Consider the following 20,079-nt stretch of genomic DNA (forward strand, 5'->3'; position numbering starts at 1 on the left):
CGTCGTCAGCTTGACCCGTGCCTGGGAGCGAGCCACCTTGCCCACCTCCGCCCGACATCATCGGCCGCCGGTCATCGCAACTCTCCGAAACCTACTCAGCTCCCCTTGCAACGGCATCGGCCTTGGCAGACCCCGTTCGACATTGTAACCATGTCGGCTCCCGGAATGGCGAGCACCAACCCGGACGCCGCTCCTCGAGCAAAACCCCAACGCGTCCTCGCGTGCGTCCTCTGCCAGCAGCGCAAGATCAAGTGCGACCGCAAGTTCCCCTGTGCACATTGCACAAAACACCAGTTACAGTGCGTGCCTGCGACGCAGAACCGACCCCGGAGGCGGCGGTTCCCAGAGAGGGAGCTTCTCGACCGCCTGAGGAAGTACGAGGGCCTACTGCGACAGAATAAGGTCGATTTTGAACCGCTTCATGGGGACCTAGGTGCCAGGTATGGAAAATCTGTGGATGATAGCGGTGGGTCGGACGATGAGCACCGATCCGAAGACGTGGGAATGCCCTCGCCGTCAATCACTGTGAAATCTGAAACCTCATATGAGCCCAAGTGAGTCACTTACCTACGATACCGACTTAGCCTTTCCCACACACGGTTTTTCTCAGGACTTAGTCTAGTCGGATGTGGAATTTACAGTGTCACTAACTGTGCGCAGGAACTTTTGGCATCTGGTGAGCCCAGAGGTACTATACTTGCACTCACTTCTTCTCTGTTCCCATGACTGACATCATACAGCTGGAGGAGTCGCATGCTGGCTTGCGAGAGACAATCAGGCAGACGTGGGACCAAGCCTGCGATAGCGATGACCACATCCTCTTCGGCTCCCCAGACCGGTCGTCCGTCGACCTCTCAACCCTTCATCCCGAGCCCGTCCACATCTTTCGACTCTGGCAGATTTACCTTGACAATGTCAATGCACTGCTTCGAGTGACGCACGCCCCCAGCTTCCAAGCGCGCATCATTGAAGCTGTGAGCAGCGTAGACAACATCAGCCCGGCGTTGGAGGCTCTCATGTTCAGCATCTACTCTATGGCCATCATAAGTCTTTCTGATGACGCATGTTACGATATTTTCAAGCAGCCGAAAGCCCTGCTCTTGACCAAGTACCAGTTTGGATGCCAGCAAGCTCTTTCAAACAGTCAGTTCTTGAGAACTAATGACGTTGACTGCCTGACTGCGTTATTCCTCTACCTCGTACGTATCTTAACCAGTGGAGAGTCTACGACGATATGAACGAGCAATGAGTTTCACATTGGCTAACTTTTCACAGCATGCAAGCCGCCCCAGCGCTCACATTCGATCAATATCATCGCTCCTCGGCGTTGCCATTCGCATCGGCCAACGCATCGGTCTCCATCACGAATCTGCTAACACCAGGTGTACCATCCTAGAGGCCGAGATGCGCCGCAGGCTTTGGTGGTCCTTGGTACTCTTCGATGCCCGCATGAGCGGCTTGACCGAGCACAAGGCTACCAATTTGACCCCGACATGGGACTGCGCCGTGCCGATGAACGTCAGCGACTCTGACCTCCGAGCGGAAATGAAGGAACCGCCGAGGGCGGAGATGAAAGTCAGCGAGGCGCTCTTCTCGGTCGTGACGGCTGAACTCGCCGACTTTACTCGGCACACCTCCTTCTACCTCGATATGACGAACCCGATCTTGAAGCCTATCGCCAAGGAGCTACCTGGAGGCGGCAAGGTGGACTGGTTGGAGAAGTCAGTAGATGACAAGTACTTCCGGTACTGTGACCTTGAGAACCCAACTCATTTCATGGCTATGTGGATGTCACGAGCATCTCTTTCAAAGTTTCGCCTGATGGAAACGTCTCACAGTTTCTACGAAGGCCCAGTCGAAGAGAAGCACCGCATCACGTTGACCAGTGCTCTAAGGTGGCTTCAGTGCGATGCGAATCTGGCAGCCTCTCCCCTGACCCAGAGATTTCGATGGTTTCTCCAGATCTACTACCCGTTCCCAGCCTACATCCGCATCACACAGTTCCTCAAACTAAATCCCCTGGATCCCAAAGGGGAGTACATTTGGAACGCCATGAGCGATCATTTTGAGGCTCGGTTTGAGAAGCTCGAGCCGGGGTATAACCCTGTCTTTGTCCCATTCACCGAGGTCATTATCAGCACCTGGGAGGTGGTGGCAAAGGCGCTCAGGGAATCAGGCCAGCCGGCAATCCCGCCGAGAATTGTAGGCAAAGTACAAGAAAAGCTGGTAGAGGTGACGCCGGCTCTGAGTCCACAGTCTTCCGATATCGGGCCAAAGGCCGAAGTTATGAACATGAACTCCTACGACTTTAGTGCATCTTTTCCGATGGACATTGTCAGCCAGAGTCTCACTTATGACCAGGGCGGATTTCCTCCCACAGACAGCGGTCTGTATTCGAATATTAATGTACCAGACATGCGAGGCATCAACATCGATCAATTCAACTGGGACTCATTGGACTTGGGGCAAAACGGGCAAGCGACATGACGATGATCGCTTGGATATCACATGCAATGAAGATGAAACCATGGGTATGATCATGTGCGGCGGAAGTCACGAATACTGAACCACCATGATTGACAGCGTTTACAGAGAGCCTCACTGCTCAATTTCCACATAGACAAATGCGCAAGCAAGCGTGCATAATTCAACTCTACTTAAACATCAACTTTAAATGTGCGCCAGGACATTGCCGAATCACTCATTCATAGGCAATGGGAAGAGTATTCAAAGCTCTGTCATGAAACCGGTTTGGTATTCTTGATGATAATTACGTGTATGTACAAAGTGCGACAATATATACGTGTCGAAAATGTGAACCTGAACACAGTTCAGGTTGGGTATAAGATCCGCACAGCGTTGTTCAGCATAGCTGTAACAAGCATTTACTGGACGGTGAGGGTGTAGGCGGACGTCGTGAAGACGGCGTTGGTGCCGGAGAAGGGCTCGGTACCGCCCTGGAGGCTGGTGATGACGTTGGTCTTGGCAACGCCCTGCTTGGAGGTGAGGTAGGTGAAGAAGAGGTTCAGATCGCCGTTGAAGCTCTTGATCTGGCTGGGGGCGACGAAGGAGTAGACAGTGGTGTCACCGTTGGGGCCTAGGAAGTCGGGTTAGATGAATGTTGTTGATTGTATCGTGGACTACTTTACGTACCAGAGTAGAGGGACCACTTGGTGCCGGCAATGGTGGGGGTGTCGATGGTCTTGCCAGTGCTGGAGATGGGGCCAGCACCGCCGAGGGCGCCGAGCCAGATCATGATCTCGTACTTGTTGTTGGCACCAACGGAGGGGGCGAGCCAGAGGTCGTAGGCGACATCAGCAACGATGTTAGAGCCGGTGTAGCTGTTGTCAGAAGCGTTAGCAAATTGTCTGGACTGGTTCATGGGGAATGGTAGTGACCAACCTCCAGGTCCACTTGGAGGGAATGGACTTGACAGCAGAGAGCTGCTTGTTGACCTTCTCGAGGGCAACGTTGGAGTAGGACTTGACCTGTCCCTGACCACCAGCCCAGGTCCAGGAGGTCGACCAAGCGACGGAGCCGGACTTGAGAGATGTGAAGGTGGTGCACTGGCTGCCGGAGGTGGCCTGAGCCGCACCCCAGTTGTTGTGGTAGATGGTGAAGCCGCCGGTGGCGACAGAGCCGAAGGAGTCGCACATCTTGGTGGCGCGCTTGTCGATGCTGACGGGCGTGGGGGAGGCCACGGCCGTGACGGCCAGCATGGCCGAGACGAGGTAGGAGGTGAACTGCATGGTGGAAATTCGGACTAGCTTCAGCTCTGAAAGAATGACTGGAATGAACGAGTGGTAACGGCAAAGGCAATGGACAATAAGAGAATGTAAGTTGTTGGGATGAACTGTAGGGCTGCCAAGAATAGGTTCCCAGGCGGGCGGGTGGTCCTTTGATATACCTACAACATGATTCTACGTCAACCGCTGGAGAGACTTTTTTTTCTTTCCAGAAAACAAATAAGTCCCTCCAATTACGGCGTAGAATGCCGAATGGAACGTTAGTGTGCGGCCCAGAACACAGCACGTCGGGTGAGGTCCTTCGCCCGCGGCCGTGGCTACACGACCGGGATGCCGGAGCTAAGCATCGGACGGAAAGCTTGTTGCGGCCAAGTGGGTGTCCACCGGAGGGGGTGGTTACGGTGGACAATCAGGGGCGGTTTCAACTTGATCACTTGGTCTACCGAAGCAACCAAGCGCGTAAACGCTGCGGCCACGAGGTGCTCCAAGAAATGACTCCACCAATGGGCCATGTGGGCAGGTTTAATCTGCTCGTCACCTTTTGCCTTCAGGTAAATAGATTGTATGGTTCAGGGAGGTGTGGCCGGTAGAGGCTAAAAGGAGAACTTGTGAAAGGCCCCTTATCCCTGGCTCAATATCCGTAACCCCAAAGCAGAAGGCCAGCGAGTGTTGGAAATGAAATTTTGACTCGTGTTCGCCGGTTTAGGTTCACCATCGATCATGGCCTCAATTAGAATATTGGAAAGCCGAAATCGATTGATTCCCAGTCCATGGGCATTTGGAAATATTGACAACGCAGTGGCCTCCGTGGTCCCTCGGGCCATTCCGAGGCTCGGCCTGGTCAATGATTGATTGCTGCCGTCATTTACGGTTCTTTTCACCACATGGGCGCTCTTCCGCAATCACATCCGTGCTCCCTAAGCATAAAATGCAGCCGTTATAGCCGTCTTCCTTGACCGGCAACTCCACCATAGTATATATGTGAAGCCGCCCCCGTGTGCTGGATAGACATAGCCACCTGCGGTATCACTTTATGTAAAATGCGGCAGACGCATTGCTTTTGTCTCACGGCATTGAAGGCCCTATTTTAGTGATGGAAGAGAACATTGCGTCAGAGTGACACATTTGACAGATTGTTTCGCATGGGGAGCGCAAAGACTTTAATCAGCGTTCTTCTGTCCTTTCCCGAGGAACTCGTCGGACGTCTCCTCTGCGTAAGCTCCTCGTACTATCGTGCAATATTGCTTCCCTCACAATTCTTCGTCAATCGCAACTAACTTTTCATGTGTAATTGGATATGCACTGTCATATGTCATGAGTACTTGGATTCGTTAAAAAGCGCCGCGCCAAGATGTAGTCGACCCAAGATGAGGCCGAGCCCGACTCAGCGGTGCTCTCCCCAGATTCCCAGGATTCAGATCGCTCGCCCAGGGTGGCACGCAGCGGGCAGCAACCCCCCGGTTCAGGGCAGCCACAAACGGCAAAGGGGGCCAGCTGCCGACATGAGAGCATCCACAGAACAAGACAAGGGCACCACTAGCCACCTCAGAAACACCCATCACCGCTATCGGGCCATGCTGGGCAGTCGTCTTTCGTATCCGAGAATGCCGCTTGTTGATGTGACACACCACATCCGCAGAGGTTCCCGCCTCGTAGCAAGGCAGAGTTGACTGGTGGGAATTCCGTGAGCCGCCTCGGCACCAAAAGGACTAGAGCCTCCAACTGGAGAAATAAAGGGGTTTAGCGAAGGGCTGGCGAGTGGGTAGCGCTAAAGTGCCGTCCCGTCCGCTGCGCCGATATTCCCTTCGACGTTTCTCTAAGGTAGGATGCGAATAATAGAAACGGTAAGTATTAAGCGGTTTAACTCAATGTCAACTCCCCTTCCGGTATACAATGCACCCGCAGTTTTGCACGTTCTCAACTCGGCCATGTGCGTGAGGGATAACACGGCGGCCGCGGACAGGAACACGATGTTTGGACATGGAAGATTGAAGGCTTCGTTTGTTGTTCTAGCTCGAGCCATTGGGACTAGCACGTAACATCAAAGTGCCGACAACCCCATACTCATCTCGCTTAACTCCTGCACGCTGCCAGCACCACGATGCAGTCCACTTTGGCAAATGCAAAGGCTTCAAAATTCAACATCACCGGCTGTGTGTTCTAGTGGTCATGATTTCTCGTTCACAACAAAGTGAGCTTGATCCGAGAAGGTCGCAGGTTCGAACCCTGCCGCGGTCATAGCAAGTCTTTTTTTGAATGTCCAGTCTCTTCAGAAAGTGTTTTCACTATCTCGTGGGCTGCGCTTAGGAAAGAAAGGAAGGCCCTCTTTATCTTTTGTGGAAAGGAGCAGATTTGTTGTTCGCAAAACTCGGGTTTCCGAGTCGCTTGGATCGGTTCCGCTGCTAGGTGATAAAGTTACACATTACTCTATGCCAACCAAATAAAGACTGAGAAGGGAAATTTGATGGCCTTTTCGTTTTCATCCGCTTGATTGATGCAGACCGTGTCGGCCTAGAGCATTCTTGCAGTTGTCGACAGACGAGATCAACTTAGTGTAACAGAAAGACTCTGAGTGATTCTGATTGTAGCTGCCTCTTTCTTGACTTAAAGCGTGCCTGAAAACCTTACTTCCCCCTAGGTGTACGACATGGCTTGGTAGGGCGAGTCCAGATCATCGATGCTAATGTGGTGAATATCACAATGGGGAGATGAACCCGCGTCGGTGGAGAAACATCAGTCGATGACACGTGTTTGACGATCGAGATGGAATGGTGAGTAGGTGAAGCTCTTCGAGCCTGCCCGGTTCCCAACTCCAAATGAATGTCAACAGTCACAAGCTTTACGATTTGCATCAGTTAGTCAGGCAGTGAGTGGTCTCTTGAACTCGTATTTGACTTGTCTGACGAGCAAGTGAGTGCGGGGTACTTATCAAGCAACCACAACTGCAGTGTGGCATCATTGTGGTTGGCTGAACTGTAGAACAACCACATTGACATCTACTAACGCCACAAACATGTGTTTAGTTTCTGGAGAAGAGCCTGCTTCGGCCTGGGGGTCAATTCACACAAACGTTCTCTCATGGCATACAATGAATGATCTTTGAGTACAGTTGACGTCTACTACCCAGGATCGGCCCAAGGCGGAGGGGGAGGGGGCTGATCTCCGCTCTATTCTACATGGACACTTCAGTCTTCACGCTTTGAACTTGCGTCTTCTTCGTTGTACACATCATACTTATAGGACGAGCCAGGGTGATCAGCTCTCAGTCCCTTTTGTCCTTGCCCATAGACCTTCTCCCTGGCTGTAAAGGCAACGTCGTCGGCAGGTGCTTCTGGGTAGATCCCACGTCGTCGAAGCTCTGGGATAAGGAGGTCGACAACATCCTCAAACGTGCCAGGCGTCGTGACATATCCCAAGTTGAAACCGTCCAAATCACCTTCACGGATCCAGTACTCCAAGTCATCCGCTACCTTCTGTGGGCTTCCTACAGATACCGGCCCGAGCCCACCTATCGCCGCGCGCTCGGCAATGACACGCGGCGTCCACTTGGGGACATGCTCACTCGTTGTTGTGAAAGCATCGAGGATACTACGCACCTTGTGCGCCTCTAGAGAGTCTGCGGCAGTCACCTCTTGGTCGACGGGGATCTTGGATAGATCGATGCCCGTCCAACCGCTGACGAGGACCAAGCCACCAATGACGGAAGCATACTTCTTGAGTTCCTCGTGCTTAGCGTGGGCCTCTTCGTCGGTCCGTCCTACGATTGGAGTGAAAGTGGCGAAGAACTTGACAGATTGAGGGTCTCTTCCGAGCGCCGCGGCCTTTTCCCTGATTTCCTTGACCTTTGGGCGCAGGAGCTTAGGTGAATGCGAAGAGACGAAAATTCCCTCGGCATGAGTTGCCGCAAATTCTGACCCAGCCGCTGATGTTCCTGCTTGGAAAAGGAAGGGGGTTCTTTGGGGGGAAGGGTCGACGATGTGGCGCGTGTCGAGGTCGAAGAACTTTCCGTGGTGATGGATGGTCCTGATCTTGTCGGGGTCGGCGTAAGTGTCGTTCTCCGGATCAGGGGTAATCGCGTCATCTGCCCACGAGCCTTCCCAAAGTCTTGTGAATCATCAGTATTTTCAACCATGTTGGTTCAGGATGATTTTACGAAGGTATTCTCCACAAAAGACGAACTTACTTGTAAAGAACTCGGAGGTACTCGTCTGCCTGAGCGTACCGCTCATCATGGGGAATCGGGCTGTCCAAGCCAATAGCCTTGAATGCTGCCTTCTTCCAGGAAGTGACAATATTCCAGCCAATGCGGCCCCTTGTAAAATGGTCGAGCGTTGAGAATCGCTTGGCGAGAAGGAAAGGCGGCTCGAAGGATGTGGATGCGGTAATGGCAAATGTAAGGTTCTTTGTGACCGCCGCCATGGCACTGATCGGCTGTGTTCCCAGTGTAAGCGGCTGTCCAGCTCTTGTTACCAACACGTTCTCTCACAATAGTAGGATCTGTCATTGGCCATTGGGCCGCTCGGCGAATGCAGTTGTCAAGGCTTCCTTCGTAGGTGTCGTAACCTCCATAGGTGTCGGCGAGGAAGAGGGCATTGATGCCACCTCGTTCCAAGAGCTTCGCGAGGTCGATCCAATAATTCAAGTCGCGCTTGGTTGCTGACTTGTCAACGGGGTTCTGAAAGTAACAAGGTTTAGTATATCATCCATTCGAAAAAATCTGAAAGAGACAACCAACCTTCCATTGTCCCGGAGACAAGTGCCCTACGGTAGACATGTCGAATGCATTGAGCAAAATTTGCTTCTTCCCTGACGGCTTTACGCCATTCTCTCCATTGGTCGTGTGAATCGGTACCGAAGTCATCTTGAATGTTTGCTCATGAGTATCCTCAAGATAAGGCTTTCATACATCACTCCTCAACCCCGCGGGCTGACCTCTGTTTTATCAACCCATCTTCATCACGAATCTCTTCAACTTGGCGCAGAAACGCGATGCAAGGAAGTTGCCCAATCGCCATGTCGTCATCGCCGTTGTCGCCCGTCGCGTGGGACTGGCGCGGGATGTTATCTGCACGTTGACCCCAATTCAACGCCGCTGGTGCAGGCCAGAAACGCTGGCGTGATCGCAAGTGTGGATGGTGCCATCACCCGTTTTCCGAGCCCGAAGGCACATTCTGTTTCGGAGCACAATGCCAGCCGTCTGGACCATTTGGACTCAGGAGGCGTCGCGTCGGCAAAAACGACTTATGATAACTGGTCCTTGAGCCGACGATTGCCTCGCCGACAGTATGACTGGCAACTCAGGAGGGGACCTCCGCAGCGGGTCGCACCTTAGCCCAATACCACAATGTTGAGCAAGGCCGTGATAACCACGCCATATTTGCTAATAGAATTTCCAGACACCATTCCAGAACCACCTTACAAGGCTTTCTGTCAAGAGCTCCAGTGGTTAGCTTCCGCGAAGACTATTGGCGCCACTTGGGTGTTTGAGGAAATATGCTTTGCACGTCAGAATCAACCTATCTCGATGTCGACTTACATGTCGAGCCTGCACGTTATGTGCTTAATTATGTTGCTCTATAATTACTTACAAGCCACTTCAATTGTGGGAAGTTATCATTCACTTGGAGCCATAATACACCGTTTAAACGCAGCGATGCGCGAGGCGGAGCTGCCCTGGCAAGGTTACATGTATGATTAGAAAACCCAAGTTGAAGGAGCATTTGCACCACATTGAGACAGTGTTTCTTTATGACTGTCTCACTCATGAATTTAGGTCTTCACCATTTCAAATGACAACCACAAATGTACGTCAAGTTGTCCCACCAGCAGGATTGACCCATGGTCGCTGCCAAACATCATTTAGTCGAATTCTGAGTCTTCTCTTCAGTCGCTTCGATCATCTCTTCCACTAACTGCAACCGGTGGTTGCTTGCCGTTCTCAATGGTTGATATGTCTTCGTGATCACTCTCGGGGAACCCGGTAGAGTTCTCAAGTTGGGGACTATTCAGTACGCAGTTAGTACAAATTGCCCCAACTGCGTGGAAAGGATGAGATGAACTTACTCTCTACGCTTGATGTACATGCGCAAGATGTGAGTCGCGACAATGAGGAGAATGGCACAAGCCAGTGTAAATGCAAAGCCCTTCGGATACCGAGGGGCTTCGACCGTAGGAAAGACCAAGAGCGGGGTCCATGCCGTAGACGACTGGGAGATAGCGTTGATGAGGACGAGCGTGAAGGATCTCTCAGCCGGCGACGACCGTAATTGTGTGTTCACCCAACCATGGAAAACACTCGACAGTGCAACTGATGCGTAAATAGTCGAGAATGCGAACCATTTCGCAGCTTCCGGGACGTCCCAGATGGTTAAGATGAGGAGTCCTAAAGCGTTCCAGGCACTCGACAACGTGATTGCCCAAGCCGGTCCCATAACGAGATCAGAGGCGAAGCAAACAAATAAGGTATAGAATATACCAAGGGCGGGCGCAATAGTGCCGAGTTCGTTGACTTTGGCCGCTGAATAACGCCCGAGACTCTTGATCCAGAGCAAGAAGCTACCAGACGAGGTATGAATGCCGGCATTCCAGAAGAGAACGTCGACGACAATAATACCCCAGAATTGCCACGAGAAAAAGACTTTCTTCAAATTGCTCAATTTGAATTTTCCATGAGATGAGTGGCCTGCGCGTTTTAGTCTTTCAACGCTCAGCTCGATATTTTCTCTCTTGAGAACGAGTCGGTTGGGTTGTTCAGGGGTGCCTGGGATGACGAAGTAGCCCAAGATGCCGATGGGAATGGTGATGAGCGAGCAGATGATGTACATCCATCTCCAGCCAGCAAGTCCATGTACTCCGTCGAGTCTTGCCGAGGCTCCAGCTTGAATCAGACCGGCGGTGAGTGTGCCTAGTGAAAGACCGACGTAGAAGATGCCGCCACGTCTCGCGATCTCATCTCCACGGTACCAGGAGCCTTCAAAACGGGTGTCAGTAAGCTTTCGAATGCAAGAAGACGAAGAGACTCACCAAAAAGATAGTGCATGACCGGGAAGAAGGCTGCCTCGAACCAGCCCACCAGGAAGCGGTATGCGGCAAGCTCAGCAAACCCAGTGACACGGTACTGAAGGAGCGTGAAGACGCCCCAGGCAATGTCCAAAAAGGGAATGAGCCAATGGATTGGGATGTAAGTCAGAACAAACATCATCGGAATCTGCCCAGTGACAGCCCCGATGATGTAAAATGTCTGCAGCTGAACAAGCTCATTGCCCTTGAACCCGAGATCTTCTTTGAGGCCAGCGACGTAGGCATTATTCAGGTTCGATTGATCAATGTACTTGACCCAATAGCTCAATACCGCATACGGAACAATGAGGAGGTCGAGTCTGTTGATTAATTTGCGCTCTTCTGGCGTATCGGTGTCGGCGTACCACTGGATGTGCCACCACTTGCGGCGAGCCTGGACAACCATGGTGAGAAGTTTGTCGTCGCTTTTGGGTCAAATAACGGCACGGCAGACAAAGATATGGATGTGTCGAAACGCAGGAATTGCATCTGACAGCTGCAGGAAGTGGTATTCAAGGATTTCTTCTGCTTTTAGTACTTATCATATCACTATCCCAGCTCCATGTTGCCGTCGCAATTCTTTCCATCCCATGTCAAACCGCTCACGCACCGCGCCGTCTCTTCCAGCCATAAAGCAAGGCCCCAGTCATGTTCTTTGCGCAAGCTGAAGAAGCAAAACTTGGCGATGGCGTTCTACCAACGCGAAAACCCGGAGACTACTGCGTAATAGCACCGCATACCACCCGATCAGAGAGCGGAAAGGGTGCGACAAGAGGTTGGCGGGTTGCAGAGATGCTCAGGACGAACATTGCACCATCTCAGGGCTCACTGATGTGACAGACTTACAGTCTGCCAGATGTGAAAAGGAGAAAGGCGAGGCGTCCTCGCTGATTTCGATAGACCACTCAACCCCCCGGTCGACCGTGCCCGCATCGCCGGCCGGCATCAACCATGCTCCACCCCATCAACCTGCAGAATTGGAGACGAGTCTTTGCAACCTTCAAGACTGGACCCAAGGGCGGATCCGCCAAGTTGAACTCCATCGCGTGAACGAAGGACCTATGGAGGGCGTTTTGTTGGAGGCTCCGATCTGAGGAGGGACCGGGAAGGGGGGGGGGGGGGGGGTGTTTGTTCAGATTCCCCAAGAAAGTGGGGAGATGGCGTGCTCCCCATACTCCGCGCACCTCATCTCCAGCAACAATCCGCGTTGCGGAAGCTTGCCCGCAACACTGGATAGCGGGGTTAAGTGAAGCTCTATTGTGGGGTGGAGAGCTGGTCCTTCGTGAAGCTTTCTGTTTGATGCTGCGAGATAACAAAGGCTCTTCTCTGATAGGACAGTGAGGCAGTCTCCGACCTGAACGATACTCGAGACCGCGGAGCGTCTTCCCTCCAAGTGCGTGTAACGCGTTCAAGCACAAGTCTGACGTGATTCCGATGTCCGGATTGACGAGGAGCAGAGCGGCCGGCTAACAAAATGTGGCTTCCCCATCTTATCTGCTGTGAGATCTGAGCGAACATGAGTTAATCAAGACTATCATAGAGTCCTGTAGCTCACACCCTCAACTTGAAGCATCACCGGAGTAATCAAAAGTCCACAACTGCCATCATGGGTGACCACATTGAAACAACGACCTCACAAGTCCCAGAACAGAAGGACGCTTCGATTGAGGCACCTCTGAAGGACGGTCTTGACAATCAGACTCTCATCGACCGCACCGTCGACTCACTTCTCACACCACCAAAGTCTATCTATGATGATTATCCAATCAAGCTCACCCACAGATACATAGACGAGCCGCGGGAACTGAGAGTCGCCGTAGTTGGAGCAGGTCTCTCGGGCGTACTTGCTGGCATTCTTCTTCCAGCAAAGGTTCCCGGTATCAAGCTCTCAATTTATGAGAAGAACGCCGACGTGGTACGTTTTAAACGAAGCTCGAAGATTTCATAAGAGAGCTTTTCACTAACACAAACATTTCCAGGGCGGCACTTGGTTCGAAAACATCTACCCAGGCGTCCGTTGCGACGTACCGGCCCACGTATATCAGTCAACCTTCGACCCCAACACACAATGGACGGAGGAATTTGCCCAAGGCGCTGAGATCCGTGACTACTGGCAGGGCCTGGCGCGAAAATACGACGTTTACAAGCACCTTCATCTTGCACAACGGGTTGAGGGCTTGAATTGGGTAGAATCGCGCTCAGTTTGGCAGATAACCATCCGCAACCTCGCGACAGACGTGGTACGCACAGAAGAGGCCGAGTTCGTTCTCACAGCCATAGGTCGCTTCAATGCCTGGAAGCTACCAGACTACTCCGGAATCAAGGACTTCAAAGGACTACTCAGACACGCCTCAAACTGGGATCCCAGCTTCGATCCGAGAGAGAAGAAGGTCGCGGTGATTGGCAACGGCGCCAGCGGCATTCAGCTGACATCAAATCTTCACAAGGTCGTCTCGCGGCTGGACCACTATGCGCGGAATAAGACATGGGTGACGGCCTCGTTCGCGGGCGATGAGACCTCCATCGAACCCATCGTTATCCCAGAGGACCTCAGAGAGACATTCCGCAAGGACCCCGAGGCGTACCTCCAGTACCGCAAGGAGCTGGAGAGCAAGTACTTTCGCCACTTCACTGGGTGGCTTAAGGGATCTAGCGAAAACGACGAGGCGCGAGGAAAGTTCCGCAAATTCATGAACGACAGGCTCACCAAGAAACCCGAGCTCATCGACGCCCTTATCCCAGAGTTCTCGCCTCACTGCCGCCGCCTAACACCCGGACCAGGCTACTTCGAAGCCATCTCCTCCGACAAGACGGATTACATCCAGACGCGCATCAGGCGGATCACAGAAACGGGCATCGAGACGGAAGATGGCAAGCACCGCGAAGTCGACGCAATCTTCTGCGCAACGGGCGCGAACGTCGATATGGCGCCTCCATTCCCCATCACGGCAAAGGGCCAGGACCTGCGCGAACTCTGGCGGCCGGATGGACCGTATACCTACTTCGGTTCCGCGACACCCGGGTTCCCAAACTTACTCTTCGTTCACGGGCCCAACGGGTCGGGACGCTCCGGCACGGTCCCGCATAACGTCGAGAACCAGGTCACGTATTTCGCACGCATCCTCCGCAAGGCGAGCCGCGAGGGGATCAAGACGATTCAACCCACCAAGAGGGCCGCGGATAATTTCACGCAGTACTCTGACGCTTTCTTCGCGACGACGGTGTTGTCGGAAAACTGCAGCTCCTGGTATAACAGCGGTAAAGCCGGCTCGAGGATTCACGGCCTGTGGCCTGGGTCTGCAACGCTGGCGACGATTGTGCAGCGGGAGCCGCGGTGGGAAGACTTTGAGTATGAATATATTGGGGACTCGGAGAATCCCTTCTTGTGGTACTTTGGACTTGGATGCACGAAGAGGGAGCTAGACCCGGAATCTGATGTGACGCCTTACTTGAAGGCTGGAGGCGTGGATGTTAAAGATGTTCACGAGAGCTGGCATAGTGTTCCTTAGACGTCGCATAGAAGCTTAAAGATGAATGCATTACGACGGTTACAGTAGACTCATTCTCATCAATTGTGATCATGTAATCGAGAAATCTCATCCGCATAGCTAGCACCATAGGGAGCATGTTTACGGTAGTCTGGTCAGATCTGCCCCTACTTGCTTGGCAGGGCCTATGTGATCTCTGCACGAGCACTTGTGGTGTTCACTGTTCACATATCAGACTGGAAGGCTATGGGCACATAAAAAGGACGCCTTGAACCACTCTACTGGAAGCACTGCCAGGCCATCAGCATCGATGGTGCCATGCCGAACTACGAACCCGAGAAACAAGATGAGTTGAGGCCAAAGACCCATTCTCAAGCCACCGGGTCTTAAACCCACGTGGATTCAGCCATTTAACATGTCGACATGTCAAAGGCTCCCAAAGACTCGGAATCGAATGTCGTGCTTTTGCTGCTAGCGTGGAAATCGAGACAGTACCGCGGTGGTGGCGTTGACGGCTGAAGGATTGACGAAGTGTCGAGGTGGTACTCCGGAATCCGTGCGCCGGCAGCGGAATGGCGTGCTGTACCCAGTTGATTTCGCAACCCTTTTTCGCCGGAGATTTCCACAAAGACGTCTTAGCGAGTGCTCACTTCAAACGCTAAGTTATTGGAGAATTGGAGTAAGCCTGGCAGATGTTGCCGGGGGTTCTTGGAATAGGTAAAGGATGTGAGAAGCAATTGGAAAAAAAAAGTTTGTCTGGACCCTGCAGTCTGGGCCCGGCATGTGTCAATGGCAACCATGTTACTTTGAGAGAGTTGACAATTGGGCGTGAAGTGAAGAGGCGAGCAGTCAGGTCAGCCTGACTATGACATCCATTTGGACAATCCCTGCATGATCTGTCTCTGCTGGTCTGAGGCATAAGACGAAGGGTTCCCGTTCCTGTTGCGATTTACCTACGATACACGACTCGGCAGTTCAGGTCTTGGCTTTTGAAGATACTAATTACAGTCCTTCTCTTCATCCATTCATCCATCAAGCCTCGAATCACCTTCGATTGGATAGCAAGATCTTCACAATGGCAGAATACGCCGACCCAGCAAAGGGCGATGCCATCCCTCCCAAGTCAGAGCGTCACCCAGGTTCGTCAACATCGCAAAGACACTCTCTGTAGCATCATCGCGAAGCTAACGCCAGATGTCTGCAGTGAAATGGTACCGCTCAACGTTCTACAACATGACCATCCTCGGCCTCTGTAACCTGGCAGCCCCAGGTATCTGGGGCGCCATGAACTCCCTCGGCGCAGGCGGCGCAGCCTCGCCCAAGGTCGTCAACGCCGCCAACGCCCTCACGTTCTGTCTCATGGTGGTATCCTGCTACTTCTCCTCCGTAATCGTCCACTACATTGGTATCAAAGGCGCTCTCATCTTTGGAACGTAAGTTCAGCCCTCATGACGAAAACCATAGGGGAAGACAGACGCTGACTTTGCCGAATTCAACAGCATCGGCTACGCCCCCTTCGCAGCAGGCCTCTACACCAACAACCGCTACGGCGTCGAATGGCTCATGCTCCTCGGCGCCGCCCTCTGCGGCATCTCTGCCGGCGTCTTCTGGATGGCCGAGGCCGCCATCGCGATAGCTTATCCGGAGCCCTGGAACCGCGGTAAAGCCCTGGGCTACTGGCTCACCTACCGCCTCTGTGGCCAGATCCTCGGCGGCGCGATCAATCTCGGCCTGAACGCGGACAACGACAAGGCCGGCAAGGTCTCGTACACGGTCTTCATCATCTTCATCGCCATCCAGGCTGCGGGCCCATTTGTCGGGTTCTTCTTGAATAAGCCGGAGCAGGTGGAGAGACAGGATGGCAAGAAGGTTAGCTTGGCGATTCTGGAGAATCCTTGGTATGAGATTAAGGCTACGACGAGGAACTTAATGAAGCCCAAGTTCCTTTTGATTGTGCTTTGGATTGGGCAGGCCGTCTTTGCGGAGGCTGTGTTTTTCACGTATCTTGCCTGTAAGTCTGCCCGAGAAGACGTCTCTTTGGTATGAGTGAGTGCTGACCTCTGCAATAGCATGGTTCTCTGTCAGATCTAGGGCCCTTGGATCATTCCTCTCTGGCATTGTGGCCGTGATTTCGGGCAACCTTCTCGGGGTAAGTAGCTACCGCAGACTCGTGGTTATAACTGAGCAGCAGTCACTGACGTCGCTGGCAGCACTGGCTTGACCGTGCCAAGGTCTCACTCAAGCTCCGCACGAGGTCGACATTCTGGACGCTCGTCGTCACCCAGGGCGCATGGTGGCTCTGGGCAACCATCCTCGCGACACGATTCCGCCAGACCCGGCCAGTTCACGACTGGGCCAGCCCAGGCTTCGGAGCCGCCTTTGCTGTCTACATATTCCTTACGATCGGGTTCCAGATCAACTATCTCTTCCTGTACGTTTACTCCCTGGTAGCTCTTTATTACGGAGATTTCCAAATGCTCGGATCACGACTAACACGAACGAAACAGGTACTTCATCGTCACAAACCTAGCCGAAGGTGAAGAAGAAGTCATCCGCTACGCCGCGCTCCTCCGTGGAGTTGAATCGGCGTGGCAGGCGTTGAGCTACGGCCTTACCTCCATCACCCTCTTTGGCGAGGTAGGCGCCATCTACCTCAACTTTGCGCTGTGGGCTGTGGCCATCGGCCCCGCGTGGCTGGTCCTGAGACACTTTGGCTCCGGGCTGTCAGCACACGTGGAGGAGGTTCGCGAAGTGAGCGGCGTGGTGTCTAGCGAGGATGGCGAATCGGACGTCAAGCATTAGATGGTTGATTAGAATGCGAGTCAGTGTTGATACCGAGTTGCTGGGACGCGGTGGACAGCTGTCAGTTTGATGTTGATCGTCTACTTGGGAGTCCGGGGGTCAATATTGCCATAGAGCTTAATGATTCCCTGTTTCTTCGCGCTAATGTTATTATCTGAACCTTAATTGAATCATCTTCCCGAAAGCCATGTCATGTGTGAATGTTCTGTCAATGAGGTGATCACTGCTGCTGAAATATCGTGAGATGAACAATAGCCAGGTCAATTGACGAATGAAAGCTCTAGAAAGACAACTTATCTGCGCTTCGAATTACCCCTCGTGGTAAATCTGTATTGGTACCATTTTGCGGGTATTGACCATCCGCCGATCTGTCGCGCGGTAATCTGCAATTCTCTGGTTGGGCCATGTCATCGGGGCTAACATGACGTGATAGCCTCACGTCGGAACCTTGACGTCTGCGACCTGCGGTCGCCGGCGGGACCCGTTGAAGCTCTTCTTCATTCAGCGCACCTTGACCCGCGAATTACAGCTTAACCGCCTTTGCAGCCTAAATAGCTACAGATACGGAGCTTTTCAGGAACCATTATTCGCAGATTGCGGATAGTGAGATGGTCTATCGAACAGGAGCTTCCCTGGAACAATCAGACAGCGGAGTGCAGGGGTCGTCGGCATTGGCGTGGGGTCCGCCATGGCCGTTCGTGCGTCGTTATGCGTCTTGCGCCACCGAGCCGTCCGGTGGCATCATCGCCCCGGCTCCACGGTGCCGGACCCACGCCGAGTATCGGGAGGGGCAATTTGGGGTAAACTTCAAGTTGTAAGACCATCGCCGGGGGGTGTGTCTCCAAAGGGGCGTCACGTCGTTTGACGCGAACCCCTCCATGTGACCCCGCGGTCGCGGTCGCCGAGGTTCCGCTGAATGGTAGTGATAGTTTGAAAAAGGTTTGTTGTCTTTTGTTGTCGCAAAAAGCCAGCAACTTCTTCTCTTTCGGAATCTTTCCAAGCAGACGATTCTCGTGAATCTTGGACTCAAGATACTTCATACGCAAGAAACCGAAGAAAGAATGGCCGACACCACGGGAACAGCAAAGCCGAAGAAGAGCCTAGTGCTCAATGCCTTCGTTGAGATGTGTATGGCATCCAGCCCTCGCCGTGTGAGAACCTTGCATTGAAGCTGACAGTTTCCGTGTAGGCAGTGGGCATCAGTCCCCCGGACTCTGGAGACATCCCGAAGACGAGTCGTGGCGCTTCAACGAGATCAGCCATTGGGTTGAGTTGGCCAAGCTTCTCGAGGAGGCCAAATTCCACGGCATCTTCATTGCGGATGTTCTTGGTGAGTCTGCCGTCCAGGAGATCAAGCATGGAAGATAACTAACTCGGCGAAGGCGGCTACGATGTCTACTCGCAATCCCTCGACCCTGCAAAAGTTTCCGGTGCCCAATGGCCCGTCAACGAGCCATTGGCGCCCGTAGCTGCCATGGCCGCAGTAACAAAGAGCATTGGCTTTGGTGTGACGGTGTCGACGACATACGAGCAGCCATACCACCTCGCGAGGCGTCTGTCGACCGTCGACCACCTCACAGGCGGGCGGTGAGAAACCCAAGATCTGATTGCGAAGTTGTCGTGCTAACAGTCTGCTAGTCTCGGTTGGAATGTCAGTCCCCGGACGAAATTTGTTGAGGAAGTGCATACTGACCAGCACAGATCGTGACGAGCTACCTGGATTCCGCCGCAAAGAATATGGGTCTAGCCCAGCAGCCCCAGGTGAGACAGCGCAAGGCCTCATCGTGGTAACCCGGGCGAAGCTAACCAGAGAAGCACGACGACAGATACGCCCAAGCCGAAGAGTACATCAAGGTGATGTACAAGCTCTTCGAATCCTCATGGAGAGACGACGCCGTCAAGCTCGACCGCAAGACAGGCATCTACACGCAACCAGACCTCGTGCGCAAGATCGACCACAACGGGCGCTTCTTCAACGTCCCCGGCCCGCACATCGTCCAACCCAGCCCCCAACGCACGCCTCTCCTCCTCCAAGCCGGAACCTCCAAGGCAGGCAAACAATTCGCAGCGCAGCATGCCGAAGCCATCTTCGTCTCGGCGCACGCGCCCGCTGTGTGCGCGAAGAACATTGCCGAGATCCGGGATCTCGCGCGGACGCAGTACGGCCGCGATGGTAAGGACATAAAGGTTCTCGCGCTCGTTACGCCAATCTTGGGTGCCACCGAAGAGGAGGCGCAGGCGAAGTTGGCTGACTATCGCAAATATGCCTCGCATGAGGGCGCGCTGGCGCTGTTTGGTGGCTGGACAGGCATGGACCTGAGCAAGTACGGCGACGAGGAGGAGCTTCGGGAGGTGGAGAGCAATGCTGTCAAGTCGACCGTTGAGGGGTACGCGCGATTCTCGCCTGGCACGGCAAAGTGGACGAAGCACACCATTGCCGAGCACGTTAGCATTGGTGGCAACGGGCCCATCTTTGTGGGTACGGCTTCGCAAGTTGCTGATGGGCTCGAGACGTGGATTGAGGAGGCGGATGTTGATGGATTCAACTTTGTAAGTGCTGACGCTGTTGGATTTGATGTTTAGACCATGGTGATGGAAGATGACGATGCTGACTTTCAACGACAGGCATACGCCCTCTTCCCCCAGTCCTTCAAGGATATCATCGATCTCCTTCTGCCTGAGCTGCGTCGTCGCGGACTGTTCTGGGACGATTACGCGGTTCCCGGTGGTACGTACAGAGAGAACTTCTATCGCAAGAAGGGCCAATCAGGACCGCTTGACGAGCACGTTGCGGCATCATACAGATGGAAGGCGGGTGTATCGGCTGAAGAGGCGAAGATTCCGGAATAAACATTTGGGATTCGTCCCGCGAAGGATGGATGCATTGTAGATTTTGCTGAAGCTCGAGGAGCAAGAAAAATTGATGAAGAATATGAAATGAAGCTATTCCCAACTTTCGAGACCTTGCAAATGCTGTGTCTCCT

At 53.2% G+C, this 20,079-nt stretch overlaps 7 protein-coding genes and 1 non-coding gene across 8 annotated transcripts; 5 read left to right on the forward strand and 3 right to left on the reverse strand.

Moving 5' to 3' along the window:
• Positions 1–31: 31 nt before the first annotated feature.
• Positions 32–2,933, forward strand: BDP55DRAFT_442246 (uncharacterized protein). Its single transcript, XM_060567605.1, has 4 exons — positions 32–554; positions 661–688; positions 741–1,199; positions 1,276–2,933. The coding sequence occupies exons 1-4, from the start codon at positions 151–153 to the stop codon at positions 2,485–2,487; spliced, it is 2,103 nt and encodes a 700-aa protein (XP_060422015.1). The 5' UTR covers positions 32–150; the 3' UTR covers positions 2,488–2,933.
• Positions 2,886–3,656, reverse strand: BDP55DRAFT_699092 (xyloglucan-specific endo-beta-1,4-glucanase A; the record flags this gene model as incomplete). The annotated part of the gene is made up of 3 exons (XM_060577857.1): positions 2,886–3,097; positions 3,154–3,341; positions 3,403–3,656. 3 exons carry the CDS (start codon positions 3,654–3,656, stop codon positions 2,886–2,888), a joined length of 654 nt encoding a protein of 217 aa, XP_060422016.1.
• Positions 3,657–5,895: 2,239 nt separating this feature from the next.
• BDP55DRAFT_t328 lies at positions 5,896–5,984 on the forward strand. The gene has a single exon. It is a non-coding gene; the product is annotated as a tRNA-Val (tRNA).
• Positions 5,985–6,931: 947 nt separating this feature from the next.
• Positions 6,932–8,749, reverse strand: BDP55DRAFT_721550 (HK97 family phage prohead protease; the record flags this gene model as incomplete). Its single annotated transcript, XM_060578520.1, has 4 exons — positions 8,482–8,749; positions 8,233–8,421; positions 7,930–8,177; positions 6,932–7,850 (listed from the first exon to the last, which is right to left on the reverse strand). The coding sequence occupies exons 1-4, from the start codon at positions 8,605–8,607 to the stop codon at positions 6,932–6,934; spliced, it is 1,482 nt and encodes a 493-aa protein (XP_060422017.1). The 5' UTR covers positions 8,608–8,749.
• An 880-nt stretch (positions 8,750–9,629) lies between these two features.
• BDP55DRAFT_774107 (major facilitator superfamily transporter) lies at positions 9,630–11,295 on the reverse strand (the record flags this gene model as incomplete). The annotated part of the gene is made up of 3 exons (XM_060581197.1): positions 10,770–11,295; positions 9,810–10,716; positions 9,630–9,747 (listed from the first exon to the last, which is right to left on the reverse strand). The coding sequence occupies exons 1-3, from the start codon at positions 11,209–11,211 to the stop codon at positions 9,630–9,632; spliced, it is 1,467 nt and encodes a 488-aa protein (XP_060422018.1). The 5' UTR covers positions 11,212–11,295.
• Positions 11,296–12,271: 976 nt separating this feature from the next.
• Positions 12,272–14,329, forward strand: BDP55DRAFT_774108 (4-hydroxyacetophenone monooxygenase). Its single transcript, XM_060581198.1, has 2 exons — positions 12,272–12,720; positions 12,785–14,329. The coding sequence occupies exons 1-2, from the start codon at positions 12,412–12,414 to the stop codon at positions 14,312–14,314; spliced, it is 1,839 nt and encodes a 612-aa protein (XP_060422019.1). The 5' UTR covers positions 12,272–12,411; the 3' UTR covers positions 14,315–14,329.
• Positions 14,330–15,368: 1,039 nt separating this feature from the next.
• Positions 15,369–17,095, forward strand: BDP55DRAFT_567676 (major facilitator superfamily transporter; the record flags this gene model as incomplete). The annotated part of the gene is made up of 6 exons (XM_060570610.1): positions 15,369–15,432; positions 15,498–15,726; positions 15,793–16,304; positions 16,363–16,442; positions 16,504–16,724; positions 16,801–17,095. 6 exons carry the CDS (start codon positions 15,369–15,371, stop codon positions 17,093–17,095), a joined length of 1,401 nt encoding a protein of 466 aa, XP_060422020.1.
• Positions 17,096–18,156: 1,061 nt separating this feature from the next.
• Positions 18,157–19,945, forward strand: BDP55DRAFT_735056 (dibenzothiophene desulfurization enzyme A; the record flags this gene model as incomplete). The annotated part of the gene is made up of 7 exons (XM_060580278.1): positions 18,157–18,223; positions 18,285–18,425; positions 18,478–18,682; positions 18,734–18,746; positions 18,797–18,856; positions 18,911–19,645; positions 19,721–19,945. 7 exons carry the CDS (start codon positions 18,157–18,159, stop codon positions 19,943–19,945), a joined length of 1,446 nt encoding a protein of 481 aa, XP_060422021.1.
• Between the last annotated feature and the right edge of the window lie 134 nt (positions 19,946–20,079).

Source organism: Colletotrichum godetiae, assembly GCF_030913485.1.
Source record: "Colletotrichum godetiae strain CBS 193.32 chromosome Unknown BDP55scaffold_98, whole genome shotgun sequence".
Taxonomy (NCBI): Eukaryota; Fungi; Ascomycota; class Sordariomycetes; order Glomerellales; family Glomerellaceae; genus Colletotrichum; species Colletotrichum godetiae.

What these genes read in the sequence shown, in the direction of transcription:
- BDP55DRAFT_774108 (XM_060581198.1), top strand. Translation starts at nt 12,412, where the DNA reads ATGGGTGACCACATTGAAACAACGACCTCACAAGTCCCAGAACAGAAG. An exon ending in ATGAGAAGAACGCCGACGTG is followed by an intron (nt 12,721 to 12,784) that starts GTACGTTTTAAA and finishes AAACATTTCCAG; the next exon opens with GGCGGCACTTGGTTCGAAAA.
- BDP55DRAFT_442246 (XM_060567605.1), top strand. Translation starts at nt 151, where the DNA reads ATGTCGGCTCCCGGAATGGCGAGCACCAACCCGGACGCCGCTCCTCGA. An exon ending in GAAACCTCATATGAGCCCAA is followed by an intron (nt 555 to 660) that starts GTGAGTCACTTA and finishes AACTGTGCGCAG; the next exon opens with GAACTTTTGGCATCTGGTGA. An exon ending in GGCATCTGGTGAGCCCAGAG is followed by an intron (nt 689 to 740) that starts GTACTATACTTG and finishes GACATCATACAG; the next exon opens with CTGGAGGAGTCGCATGCTGG.